Source organism: Epinephelus lanceolatus, chromosome 13, assembly GCF_041903045.1.
Source record: "Epinephelus lanceolatus isolate andai-2023 chromosome 13, ASM4190304v1, whole genome shotgun sequence".
NCBI classification, from domain to species: domain Eukaryota; kingdom Metazoa; phylum Chordata; class Actinopteri; order Perciformes; family Serranidae; genus Epinephelus; species Epinephelus lanceolatus.
The window spans coordinates 15,821,473-15,835,748 of record NC_135746.1 but is presented as its reverse complement, the minus strand read 5'-3'; the positions used below and the strand labels follow the sequence as shown (position 1 = coordinate 15,835,748).

The 14,276-nt window shown below is 42.1% G+C and overlaps 2 protein-coding genes across 3 annotated transcripts in view; both read right to left on the bottom strand.

Annotated features, from left to right (window-relative positions):
- LOC117270421 (uncharacterized) overlaps positions 1 to 1,104 on the bottom strand; it is a 44,070-nt gene extending 42,966 nt beyond the window's left edge. Inside the window, exon 1 of the mRNA XM_078174133.1 lies at positions 1,010 to 1,104. The gene's annotated coding sequence lies outside the window, so the exon portion shown is untranslated. The remainder of the gene's footprint in view (positions 1 to 1,009) is intronic.
- Positions 1,105 to 1,494: 390 nt separating this feature from the next.
- fdft1 (farnesyl-diphosphate farnesyltransferase 1) lies at positions 1,495 to 12,909 on the bottom strand. Of its 2 annotated transcripts, XM_033648639.2 has the most exons (8): positions 12,691 to 12,909; positions 9,009 to 9,106; positions 7,335 to 7,518; positions 6,161 to 6,289; positions 5,756 to 5,947; positions 3,657 to 3,833; positions 3,363 to 3,515; positions 1,495 to 3,283 (listed from the first exon to the last, which is right to left on the bottom strand). In XM_033648639.2, exons 1-8 carry the CDS (start codon positions 12,787 to 12,789, stop codon positions 3,056 to 3,058), a joined length of 1,260 nt encoding a protein of 419 aa, XP_033504530.1. In that variant the 5' UTR covers positions 12,790 to 12,909; the 3' UTR covers positions 1,495 to 3,055. The 2 variants fall into 2 exon arrangements, with proteins under 2 accessions (XP_033504530.1, XP_033504529.1); XM_033648638.2 differs by lacking the exon at positions 12,691 to 12,909 and having other exon boundaries at positions 9,009 to 9,688.
- Positions 12,910 to 14,276: the final 1,367 nt, after the last annotated feature.

Genomic DNA, 14,276 nt, shown 5'->3' with positions numbered 1-14,276 from the left:
TCAGTTCACTTCACTTCCTGTCCCTGTGTGTTTTCCCTCCCTTTTGATGACTTCACCTGTGTCTGATTGTCTGTACTGCCCTGATTAGCCTCACCTGTGTCTCCTTATCCTTCCCCTCACCAGAGTATTTAATGTGTGTCTTGTTTTCTCTCAGTGCCAGTTCATCTTAGCTCCTTGTGTGTGTGTATGTAGTGTTCCAGCCTTTTGTCTCCCAGTGTCATTTCCTTGGGTTTTTGGATTTAGCCTGTTGAGTGACTCTGCCTCATCCACATTGAATTAGGCATTGAATTAGTTGTATCACCACGTTACAACTAAACGTGCTATGTGGAAATTTTATCTAGCCTAGCTAACACTTGCCGGTGCTATATTTTAGGCAAGGAGACAGTTATTAAGATGATACACGGTCGCATTCGCTGACTTACATAGACAGCTTAGTAATCGAAAAACAAATATGATAAAGAAATGTACTCAAAACGGCCAAAAAAAGGCAAGCTCTTTGACACGTCCAATCTCCATGGAATTTCGCAGGTCACTGTTTGGTGGTATTGCAGTTAACCGGCCGGCAGCACAGAAGGATCAACCCTGTGTCACCACTTAAAAAGTCCATGTTACAATTTACCCCATGTAAGGTTGTGCTGTGCTCTCCGCTGCACAAACTCTTTTCTTCTTAACATCAGTTCAAATATAAATGTGAAATATACTTTCACAAATATTTATATAATGGTATTTTTGATAAATAATCATCAGTAATGTGGATATAATGATTAAGTGGGTAAAGGCAAATTATTAAACAGCTTTAAGTCTGTAAAACCAGGAAAAGACAACACTTAAAATACCATGATATCCAAAATCTGAGAACACATCTCGTCTCAAGTCACTGTATTGATTTAGTATCGGTAATATTGCCCAGCACTACTCAAATGTTAAGATGTTATGGACATTAAGTATCATTAACGACATTACAGAGAAAATGAAAAACAATTTCCTAAATCGAAGTCTTGACTTTTACCTGTGTTGCAGTTCTATCGAAGGATGTTCTTCTGGGCGATTCCTTTCTGTCACTGAATCAAACACCAGTCGTCTCGCTTCTTACTGCCCCTTTTTACAAGCAGCAAGTTATGGACTCACATGTCTGTGTAATAAAGCATCGTCAGTAATCATCTCATGTGACTGACATAGAGGTTGACAGGTGATCATAAAATCCTGACCTGGCAACAAGAAAACATTTTGGCCTTTTGTTTTTGGCTTCATTAAAATCTTTCCTTTGCTTTGTTTTGCTTCATGATGATTTCTGCATGTCCACACATATGCAATCTCATATCACTAATGAAAACAAAGCAAAATATACAAGGCTTGAAACTGCTGTAAAATATATTTTTACAGTCTGGCATCTATAAACTAATTCACTGATTTTAACCCCATGACAATCACCAGGCTGTAAACCAAAGTGTGACTTGTGCAAAATGTGCAAAATCAGCATTTAGGCTGTTCAAATTCTTTCAACCTCTTTATTTGTTCAAATATGTACAAATCAAAATGTCACATTACATAGCAATGTTTGTAGCTCTCCTTTGGTTCTGTACAAGGTTACTGTGTGCTAGCCTTTCTACTCACCAAAGCTGCGTTAAGGACACTTTAGCTAGCGTTCTCAGTGTGCATCTTTTTATGTATCAAATGTAGCAGAAATTACATTTGTTCTCCCTCGTTCATTTTAAACAGTCCATGTCAAAACTACCTTGGATTTTTTTTCCTTTTTTTTTCAGCTATTTCAAAATGACAGAAACAGAACACAGACATAAAGGTGAAATAAAGCTCTACTGTGAGTGGATGCTGTCCACGTCATCTACGCTAACACGCAGTGCATTTGCTGTAAAGTGCACTGTGATGAATTTCATTTGAGTGTTTCTCCTGTGGAAACATCACAAATGGAATATTAAGCTAGCTTTGACATGAAAAATATGAAGATTTGACACAAAATTAAAAGAAAAACTTAACGGAGTTTGGTGACTGTGTCCCCCAAAATCCTGAAATGGGTAGTGTCATGTCGTGTGCACTTCACCAGTTCAGCACACTTTAGGTGGAAAATAAAACTAACTTCCTTGTCCTTCAGGTGTAACTGTCACCAGCATCATTTTAGAGATTCTCGACACTGACAGTGAAGATTCACGTATCTAATGTGCCTCAGATCTTAGTTAGCCTCAGTTATAACCTGCTACACAATAGCTTTTGGCATTTTGCTGTTTCTCTTCTGACGCGAAAGCGCGTTTCTTTCCCCCAAAAGGTGCTGTGTCCTTGGCGATGTTGTGATTCCATTCTGGTCTCTGGTCTTGAGTCAGTGATTTACAACTTGCAGAGCCTTCAACAACATCATTTTTGGCTTGTGCACCTTTGCGCCAGGGACACAATAGTGAGCATAAACCTAGATTAATAAAGAGATGCACTATGGAGGCATTTTCAAAAACAACCAAGATGCCTGCAGCTAATGTGGGACGCTGTGTTTGAAGCCTGATCATGTCAAACAGCAACACTCGCTCATCTCTGCATGCTGTAGTCTGTTTACATTTGTTCGTCGCTCAGCGCTTGTCATTCTGTTGCTCTGATTGGTGGTAAGTCTATCCTTGGATGTCGAAAATAAACTGAGAGGTTCCAGACAAACTCAACTTTGTAATTTAAATTATTGAAGTATTCAAATATGGGTCAAAAATGTTTTAAACAAACCAAACAAATAAAATTACATCAAACAACAAAACGCCCTGAATTGTCAATGTGCCATTTATGCTGGTGAATTAACCACACAACACTGTGTGGGAAAAATTTATCCAGACGCGGGATGGACTACTCAAAATAACTGTCACACAACCTAAAGAGACCAGCCTGCTACCAGAAACCGTCCACAGTCTACACATGGCCATGGTCCTGTAACGGCCATAATCAAGAGGGCAAAGAGGGAAGAAGGGCTTCAGATTCCTCCAGTCAGAGGAGATCCACACCTCCAGAGTGGGCAAAGGGCTTTCTGAGTCTGTGGGCCCCCCGGAAAAGGTGAGGGTGGATGAGTTCACTGTCCGTGCATGTCTCCGGTGCCCTGTGCCTGTGCTGCGGTGGTGCTGAGGTACTGCCAGCTGAGAGCGGCGAGCAGCATGGCAGCAGACAGGTACATGGGCGACAGGTGGGGGGTCCTGGAGGGGAGGCTGGACTGTGACAGGGCGGACTTCTCTTGGATCACAGCTAGGATGTGCAGGGTCTTGTCCCGCGACGGGTCCGTGAGGGAGACCTTCTGTAGAATCTGCAGAGAGGGAGAGTGAGATGTGTTAAAGTGCTCCGATATGGCTGTTGTATGAAAGCAAACAGAAAAACACACCCACCTCCTGGCTGTACTGGGAGATGATGGTCTGCACAGCTGTCATGTTGGTGGCTTCCATCATGAGTGTGACTGCCTGTCCCTTTCTGATCTTCACCACTCCCTGGAACACCATGGGGTTGTTGTAGCACGTCGACAGTGTAGCTATTGCCATCACCTGGTCAAGAGAGGAATGTGCAGTCAAAATCTCTTGCATCTGTCAACTCTACCAGAGCTGTGGTGTTTAAATATCACATCATACCAATCAAATTACATCACTGCATTGGTCGGGGGCAGTAAATTATACACCACTGTGTACCTGTGGAATGGCACAGAAATTGAAGACGCTCTGGTTGCGCAGGCGGGACAGGTAGGCGATAACATCCGGTACGTGTCGCAGAGCATCAGTGACCAGCATATTGAGGCAGGAGAGAGCCGACTCCAGCTTCTCAGGCTGAGCCAAGTCCTCCAGCCGATTGGCAAACTGACTCCAAGCCTGCACAGGGACACGAGATATTAACACACATCACGTGTGATACTTTGGTTTTTCGTAGATATTCAGCAGATCTCTAAGCAACATGAGCAACGTAGAAAGAATTTATGTTTGTTTTTCTTTTTCTCTCCCTTCATTGCTTCCTTTTTCTTTAAGAAAAACAACTCTCCATGCTGAATTATTTTTTTATAGAGACAGAATATACTATAATTTAGACTGATAAAATGTTAATATTTGAGTTAAGTCAACTTTCCAGTGCACCCCTGCTGCTTCAACACACACATTATGAACAACAAGGTGCACCAGAGGTTATATTAATGTACATTTTCCAATACATAATGGAATTGAAAAAGAAAGAAAACTATTCTGAAGCATTTTCTTAGGAGCTGACCTATCATGCTCATTTTCAGGTTCATACTTGTATTTAAGATTTCTACTAAAACATATTTACACACTTTAATGGCCACATAACAGACTCATTCCCCCAAGATGCACCACAGAGCGCCACAGGAAGTCGCCACCTACTGCATTTATAATTCATAATTATCTATTGGGTGCAATAATTCAACTGCTGCGAGATTCTGTGCAATTATTCAACTGTGCAATATTTTTCATCTCTTGAATGTTTATATCAATTCGACATACAACTGTACATATTGCTTATATACTGATGTATATAGTGTAGTTAAATTTTCACACTTAAAGCCTCAGCACAGTGACGATATATACTCTCTATATTTTATTTTAATATTTTAATTTTTATATCTGAAGTACAAGTGTTAAACACAGTAGCATAATGCACAATTTATTTCATTGTAATGCACATTTCATTTTTATTTTATCTTATTTTATTGCTTTATATTTACATACTTTTATTTCATATTCTAATTCTCTGTTCTTTACATCGGAGCAACTGTAACAAATCATAATCTCCCCTCTGGGATCAATTTCTGAGGTGTTTCCTGAGAGGCTCTGTTTTAGCCAATGTTTCAAGCACCTCTCCCTAAAGCCATTTTTTTTTCTAGGATGGCAACAGCACGACCCACCCTCCTCTCCTTCTGACTGGCTGGCACTCTTTGCAAGTAAGCGTCAGCCAATCAGAGACACAGAAAGGCAGAGTAGGGTGGGTGATGCCTTTGCCGTCCTGAAACAAAACTAGAATTACCACCTCATGGTTGTCTGCCTTCAACAACCAGTCAAGTTGAAGTTTACATCCATGTCTGTCCAGATTCATATTAAGTCATGACAGATAACAATGCTTCAAATACGAATGTCTCTGAGGAAAAGCTACAAATTCTAAAACGTGGATGTGTCATATACCTTTCCCCCACCAGCACAAGGATTTATACAACCAGCACAGTTTTAAAGACACGCAAAATCAGTCACCAGTTCAGTAGCTGATCAAATGTCTCCCCTTCTGTTCCTGAGATATGACGTTGAGTAACGGCGGGAAAAGTGTTTTTGTAGAACATTATGATGTCACAGTGAAGATGACCTTTGTTTTAGATTTAAAAAGTCATTGCTTCATCATGTTATCCTGTTAGACATTTGTGTCAAATTTTGTAATAATTAGCAAAGACATTTTAGAGGTATGGCCAAAAACATGCTTTATGGAGGTCACAGTGACTTTGACCTTTGACCACCAAAATTGAATCAGTTCATCGTTAAGTCCAAGTGGACGTTTGTGCCAAATTTGAAGAAATTCTCTCCAGGCGCACCTGAGTTACCTTGTTCACGAGAACGGGGCGGACAGACAACCCGAAAACACAATCCAGCCACAGCTGTCACGGAATCGTCGGCATAAAGAGAAGTGCAAACACCTTTTGTATATTACATCATACTGAATAACTGTGAGGCTCGTTTACGTCGCACGGGTAAAACAAACACGCTCATAATAGGACAAAAGTACACATTCCCAGTCTTACCTCTTGTGGCCAGAAGGCACGTCCCTCTTGCGTGTCCTCCAGATAGTCTCGGATGATGTTGGTCTTCTGGAGGAACAGGCCCATGGAGTTGGCCAGCTCGGTGTCGCGCCCCACCTCGGGGTCCTCCAGCTGGGACGCAGAGAACAGCTGGGACAGACCGATACCCACCAGCCCCGCCACGTAGTGACAATACTGCACAGACGATGAAAAGAGACGACATGGTGTCTGATTCTATAGTGACAACTTAACAAGTATGATAAAAATGTCACGGCCAGTGCAGCGTACCACAAACAGTGCCAGAGATCTGTTTGTGTTGCTACAGTCATTTTTTTCTTACTGTTATTTAACACACATTTACATTTTTGCTGCAATCTTCACATAACTGTGACACAAGGTTATATTTACCAGGTCCCATTCCTTCATGGATCCCACTTTCTTTTCCAGGAATTCAGCCATTCCGACTCCCATACGGTGGCAGATATCTGAGATGACGTCTTTGTATTCCTGAGCCAGGTTTCTGAATTCCAGTGATATCTGGATCAGAGACACACATGGAGATTATAGTTACTGGTTTATAACAGCCTTTAATATGAGTACCATCATAGATTTTAGACAACCAATTTACTAACTAAACTCAGAAAACTAGAAAAAACGAGATAGTGAATCTGAATGCTGTTTGTCTGTTACTCTTGAATTTAAAATAGAAACCGGATCTGTTTATTAAGTTTGGTGCGCCTAATGTGCATGCCTACTGGAGCTGAGCCGAATACTCGGACAAAATGAGTATGCAGTACGGATAATGTACCGGGCTATAAAGAAAACTAGTATCATCCGCGTAACATGTCACTTTATGTATGTCCATCCATCCATTTTCAGCCACTTATCCGAAACCGGGCAGTGTGGGCAGCAGGCCAAGCAAAGCACCCCAGACATCCCTCTCCCCAGCAATGCTTTCCAGCTCCTCCTGGGGGATGCCAAGGCGTACCCAGGCCAGATGGGTCTGCCCCGGAGCCTCCTACCAGTGGGACGTGCCCTGAACACTTCTAACAGGAGGCATCCTGATCAGATGCCTGAACCACCTCAACTGGCCTCTTTCGACACAAAGGAGCAGCAGCTCTACTCCGAGCTCCTTCTGGATGTCCAAACTCCTTACCCTATCTTTAAGGCTGAGCTCAGCCACCCTTCTGAGGAAACTCATTTGTATCCACGACCTCATTCTTTCGGTCACTACCCAGAGCTCATGACCATAGGTGAGGGTTGGGACAGAGACAGAGTACCTTGCCTGGTATGGGGAAACTATATGTATAATGAAGGAAAATCCTCATTTGGGTAGCTGTGTTCAATCTCTTAGTCCTGTGATCAAAAATGATCTGAAGCTCAATCCTGAGGCTGCTCTGTAAACAACTTCTGATAAATAATAAACATAGCAACTTTTGATTAACCCACATCAATTTAAGGCTGAAAAATATAACGTCTGGTTGGGTCCCACACACTTTCAGTTTAAGTTCCACCCATGTCTACTCTACACTCCGCCCACTCAAGTACAGCTGCTGATACAAACAAACACAGTGCTACTGACCGTGGGGAAATCTGCCAGAACCTGTCGGTCCTTCTCCTGGCTCTCTGTGAAGCACCACTCATCCTGGTACAGGTAGGTGTGGAAGTCGTTCAGCATGGGAACCTTCTTATCCAGAGGGATGGTCATGTCATCCTCCACTGTGTCCAGTGCTCGCAGCACCAGGTAGAAAATACAAACGGCATGTCTGGAAGAGAAAGACATGAGATGAGATTTCACATGCTGACTGAAAGGCTGTCGTGTCCTTCACATGCAAGAAACGATAAGATAATCCTGTACTAGTCCCACAGCTGGGAAATTTGCACTGCTACCGCAGGAAAGGGGACAGGGCAAAACAAGAAGCATTGGTTAAAAATGAAAAGTAAGGTACAATAAAAAGTTACAGTAAAGAAGGTAAATACATAATAAATAGAGGGGCTGACACAAGGTGATAAATATAGCAGGCAAGTCAAGCAGGTCGCCACAGATCAGGTTAGTCTATATGTAGAGGATTCCCTTTGACCCAGGATATATACAGTGCGCACACACACACACACACACTTAAGATGAGCATTTACAAACTGACATGTCTCTGCTGACAAATCTGACCTGAGTGATGATGATCATTAATTATCATCATATCATCAGCCTGCTGCCCCCATGACCCAGATACGGATAACCAGGTGGATGGATGGGTGTTACTTTAACTTAAATACACATTAAACTCTCTACTGAATGGCTGCATTTAAACATTTGTTTGTTTACACGTTGACTGATTAATATTATGGGGGATACCTTGTCAGATCTGATGAATACTTGTTCATTAACTTTAATGTATTTACCAGTTACCATACATTATATTCTATAGACTAAACGAACATTTTCCAGGCAGTTAAAGACGTGGCATGTGTACCGCCCCTCGTCATCAGTTTAAGGTCCGCACAGTTTAATATATTTAGTGTCAAATCTGTCGTCCAGCTAGTTTTCGGTCTCTGTAAAGGAGCTGTCCGTTAGTCACTCTACGGCAGGAAACGCCACCTCAAATTAAAAACTCCATGCCAGAAATTCACTGTATTTCAAAATAAAGTGTGTTTTTTACAAAGTTGACAAATTCACTAGTCACTTGCAGTCCATTCAGAATGGACCCATGACCCACTTTTGGACCTCGACCCACTAGTTGGGAACCACTGATCTATAACAGCTTTGTCTATGGAGCAGCTCCAGACTTGAGTTTTAGCATTCTAGTTTTTGGATTCAGGAGAGAGTTGTTGCCTTGTATTTTGCTGTGTTTTAGATCATTGGAACAACGTGTACATTTTTAAAATAGGTGTACTGCTCCTTTAAATCTGCTGAAAGGTTTGGATAAGCCATGCGCTGCATGATAGTTAACTGAGGCTGCTGCATGTGGTGCAGTCGATTAGCTACTGATAAACTGGCTTGTGTAAAATCATATATGGGCTGTTTACTGACAAATGCACCAGAGAATTTATAAGATCCAGTCCATGTGGTCTATGCCAAACATGCTGGAAGCAGTGTCAACGGTGTACACGTGCCACTCTGCACAAGTTCACAGTGAAATGCTGGCCTAGTGGCGAGGAAAAAGGGAAGTGCCCAGCCACCGCCCATGGCTCTGCCCTTCAGGAAAGAAAACATGCCTGCAGACACACCCCTCTCCACCTACAGCCAGCTTTAACTCACCTCAGCTCCCCGTCCAGCGCCTGGATCACAGCTGCAAAGCTCCTGCTGGTCTGGTTCAGGTACAGATAGCAGGTCCGCAGACTCTCCGTCATGGCCTCCTGGCAGGAGAGACAGAAGAAGGTCGTGTGTCGGTAAAAGCCTGCAGGTCTGAAGACGCTGGAGGGTCGGGCGGCCTCCTGAAGGCCCCGCTCCCCCAGCCTCCGGCTCGGCAGGAGGCACCGAGGGGCGGACCCGCTGCCCCGCGGCGCCACCGAGAAAGAGCGCTTGAACACGGACAGAGAGACTGGACACTTGCAGCATGCTCCGGCCATGCGAATAACCTGAGAGCTCCACCGACCCTGCTGCGGCTATGAAGCGACTCCGTCCATGTCGACGGCCCGGTTAGTGGGAAGGTTTGGAGCATGTAGAGGACAAGCGAGCAGAGGGGTCGAGTAAGGTGAAAAACACATAGAGAGGACGGGGGGGAGCTAAATGTGGCGCACCGCTGATCTGAGAACACTGTATCGTCCAACAGAGTCTGCGCAGAGCGTCTGTAGATCTGCTGTTATGATCACGCTGTTGCTCCTCCCACCTCTACCAAAAACAACACGAGCCATTTCATCATGTTTCTGCAGAGGAAACGTGTGTGCAATCCGCTGCAAACCTCACACACATGACTGTGTCACAGCACAGAGCAGAGAGTGATATGAGTGAAGCTAGAGATTGCAATTGAAACACACTTCTAGAATAGTAGGTCATATTTGGAGCTGCGTATGCAAGCTCATGTTGCGCACACGCATACAGAGTGCAGGAGGTTGAGCTATGGGACCATCGTCACCATGAGGGAGGCACTCATGCATGTTTTGGTCTCCAGTCACCAGTGATTGCATGTAATATAGGTCATACAGTGCTGTCTTACTACTTCCACCCTTTCATACAGGTTAATATCCAGCAAATCTTATTAACACTGTCAAAAATAGGAGCCAATTCTGCAAACATGGAGTTATCCAGATTATAATGTTGATTATTTGACATGAGTCTGAATAATTTTTTGGTTCTTCATGTCCTGAAATCTCAACCTACAAAAGTGCAGGCGTGTTAACAATCATCACAATTAAGTTACTTGTATGCATACATGATAAACAATACAACAAAATAAAAGTTTGTGCACTAAAAAAAAGCTCAAAACAACCCGAAATATTGTAAGCAAAAAGAGCCAGAACACATTGCATTTAATTTGACATTAAAGTGTCGCAACAAACTTTAAATTAAAGGGTTAACTGCAAAGTCACTTTGCTGAATAGTTTGTGCAATTAAAGCTACTCTATTAGATATTCTGCTAATATTATCTTTTTTATTACGCCTGGCAAAATAACACTTTAATGTCCATTAATTAATCACAGATAAAATAACACATTAAAAAAAACACTGTGGAGCCCTTTGACCCAGTGCGCCATTGAAGGCCACAGTGACTTTGGCAGACATGAATGAAATGGAATATTTACATGTAAAAAAACCACCTGTTCTCTGCAATTTCTGCAGTAAAGAATTGTCATATCATCTGAGTACTTCAGGCCTGAAATATCACCTCAATGCAAAGTATTTAGCAATGAACCCGGTCAGGGCTAGCACAGCCTCGTCAAGCTACACTCAACCAGGCAATCAGACACAAAAAAAGAGTAAGTCTGCCTGTGACCGACGAACTCCAGAATTAATTCCAATTGAATTTTTTTGATACTTTCACAGCAAAAATTGATGTATGTGATTAATTTAGATTAATTAATCACAGAGCAGGTTGTACTGTACGCTTTTTTGGACTGAGTGCATACACTTCGGTAACAGAGATAACAGGGTGCATATCTCAAAGATGGCACCCTCATCCCACACAGCACGATGTACTTTCACATTCTCCACAGCAGTATTATGATTATCACTTAAATGTCTCTTGCACACTCACAGGAGGCCCCAACCAATCATACACCCAACAATCATACACCCATAGTCAAACAACATTCACTGGTCGCCTCAAAGTGTTTTACAGTGATTAAAGTGTGGAGAGAAAAGAGCAAAACAACACCTGTAACAGTCCAGGAAAGCACATAATGTCCATGATTTTATTACACCGGTGCATGCTGGGACGGTTCTCAACACATCTACCTCATGAAACTGCAATGACATGATCAGCACTCGACCAATAATATGAACTCTGACTATAATTTCAACTCTCTTCTCATTTTGCCTCTCTTTCAAAATAAGAGCACAGTGTTAACTTCATCCAGGATCAACTAATAAATCTGCAAACTGCTTTCAAATGTTCAAAATTAGCCAAATAAGAAGATTAGTGTAGCCTGGTAACAGCATGTAAGCTCAAATTAGTTTAACCACATTTGAAAAACAGGGCCCAGAGGTGACTCAAGCTGTTCTTGCTGCAAACCATACACAGCATAGCAGTGTACTTTGTTGACACCTGGTGGGAGACAGTGGGAAGGACTGTATGTGCAGGTGTTGCAGTACAATCTGTGACCTGCTGTCAGATTCTGTGGTGCTAGAAGCGTAAATGTGGAAAAATATTGATGCTTTGACAGAAAATATTAGGGGTAAGTACTCCGTCATGGATCCCGCTTTCTTTTCCAGGAATCCAGCCATTCCTACTCCAAAGCATATACGGTGGCAGATATCTGAGATAATGTCTCTGTATTCCTGAGCCAGGTATCTGAACTCCAGTGATATCAGGTGCTCTGTCACCATAATCAAAATCTGTGACTCCATCTAAATATTAGGGGGTTGCCAATATTGCAAAATCCTAAGAGTCAAACTGAATTTCCTCTTTGTTTTAATAGCTCAATTTAAATGACTGAAAAGAAGTGTGTGGCTACTTTTGTAGGACAATTTGATGAGGTCACGGAAAAAGCTGCAACACTGGTTGGTGCCAGTACACCCATGGGTAGTAACTAAATCCACCTCTGCAATGTTGCCTGGTTGGGCTTTTGCGTTGTGGTATTAGCATCTACTCTGAACATGATTTGCATACAGGACGCTGTGAGCTTGTTTTAAGAGCCTTCATCCTACTCCCAAAGATAAGTGAGGATGATCTTGCATCCAACACCATCCTGAAAAACTATTACTCTAATAACATGACCAGATTCCCTATGCATGACTGAGTTAAACTTCTGCATTGGGACATTGGGCCTTGTATAGACTCACTGGTCAAATCATGATGCAGTTAATACAGACTATCCCTCTCTGGCTTCCCCTCTCCTTCGGGGTGACATTGGTGTTAAAACATTAGGATTAGCCGTCAAACATGCGCACAGCACCTCTCCCCGCCGCTGAACCCTGCAAGCTCATTACGTAACGTAAATCCCAAGTCAATGGTCATATCTGCCTGTGTACATCCGAGCCAGCGCAGGAGTGAGAGATCTAATGAGTGCAACTAGCTGAGTGTGTTTCCATGGGCTCATGCAGCAGGAACTGAGCACCATATAGGTCGATCCATTAATGCAGTTTACATGGTGATAGCAGGCATGTGTGTGTTTCCGTGTTGCTGTAGAGGAGCAGATATGATACTGTCAGGGGGGACATGATGTGCTACTTGATCCGAGAGGTTAAATCTGTTAATGCAGACATCTTTCCGATCTGTCGATGCTTTCTTTATGCGCACGTTTATTCTTAGTGTGTGTGTTCAAAAAGAGGAATTACTCACGTAATCCAACTTTGGCATGACGGCTCTGCAGCCTCCCATTTTAAACTTAAACAGGTTGAATATCTCCTCCGGGTGGCCCAGTGACTTCAGGATGTCCATGTTGCTTTGTGGTGTAGAGCTGTTACTCTGTCAAAGTGATGTGTGCCCCTACAGAGATGTTCCCCATCAACGCGATGCGTCGTTGAGATGCAGCAGCGGCAGCAGCACCAGGGAGAGAATGCGGCTCTCAGGCATCAACTTCGTCAGATCGACTGACGCCTCTGATTGGTTGGCGCGTCATGGGCATAGCGCGCAGCGTCCAATGAGCGCGCAGAGCGTCTGGTGTGATGCCCCGCCTCAGCGGGCTGTCAGCGGAGCGCGGCTTCTGATTGGTCCGTCATTGATCCGAGAGGGAACCTGTACCTGCTCATTAAAGTTATCTAATCCTGGGACTGATACCTGTTGGTGGTGATCACCGGGGTGTTTACACACTAACACACTGTCTGACACAGTGTGTGATATATATATATATATTATCCCCTAACGTATAAAATTAATTCAGCTTTTTAAGATTTATCTGTTTTAAATAATTTAGCCCATTTTTATGAACAGAAAACCTTTTCTTTGCTCATGTTTTGTATGTCCTGGTTCATGTTTGGCCTTTTAAGTCTTTTTCTCTGACTGTGAATCAATATGTACTTTTGTTTTTTATCCTTTGGAACCTGAGCTAATCAGTAGCCTATGATTTCCTTCATAAACATGGGGGAAAAGTCAATGAGCAACTTGGTGAGAATCAAATTGCAAAAAAATCACTGATTTAAATAAATATTAAAAAAAAAAAAACAGAAAAAAGGAAGAAGCTAGGGAAAATGATATTTATGATAATAATACATATTTAACTTTATGGTACATAATTATTGTAATTAATGAATTAAGCACCTTTTCAGGTCATTTCCTTCTTTGTTTGTTTACTTTTTAATTTTTTAAACTAATTTTCTTGTTTTGAATTTTCTTTTTTTACATTTTTTAAATTTTCATTTTTTACTAATTTCCTTTTTTAAAACTTTTTTTCTTTTTTTACTAATTTCTTGCAATTTAAACATCATCAGTGCACTGGTGATAGTCAAGGACTGAAACATTTGCTGCTGTTTTTAACCACTTTTTATTATTTTTTGCACTTTGAGCACCCTTCTTTTTATGCACTAGTGCTTTGAATGAACTGACATTATTTTGACATTGATCTCAGCCTGTGAACCTTTATTGTGGCTGTCCAGCTCAGTTGAATTGGTGTGCCAGTATTCTCCTGCCGTCATTTCTTGGTTGTCCATTGTACCAACACACCCAAGAAACTTTTTTGTTGCCCTAAGAAGGCACAGTTTCACAGCAGCGTTAAGACTTTGCAGTTTTTTGGGTCATTTCATCTCTTGTTGCTCACTGCCTTCTTCCTGTATTTTTAAAGAAATCAAGCCAACTTGCTGTCAGGTTTCAAAGGGTTAAATAGCTATACAAATAAAGGTTATTAGATTTCTTAATTTTTATTATTATTATTACAATAAAATCAACTTTTTTCTTTATCCCAAGAAGAAAGTTTTAGCCTAAATGTCACA

Excerpts from the sequence above, each read along its gene's own strand:
- fdft1 (XM_033648638.2), bottom strand. The coding sequence starts at position 9,319 with ATGGCCGGAGCATGCTGCAAGTGTCCAGTCTCTCTGTCCGTGTTCAAG. Across the intron at positions 7,519-9,008 it reads GCGCTGGACGGGGAGCTGAG|ACATGCCGTTTGTATTTTCT; the intron begins GTGAGTTAAAGC and ends TTTCTCTTCCAG. Across the intron at positions 3,516-3,656 it reads ATTTCTGTGCCATTCCACAG|GTGATGGCAATAGCTACACT; the intron begins GTACACAGTGGT and ends TCTCTTGACCAG.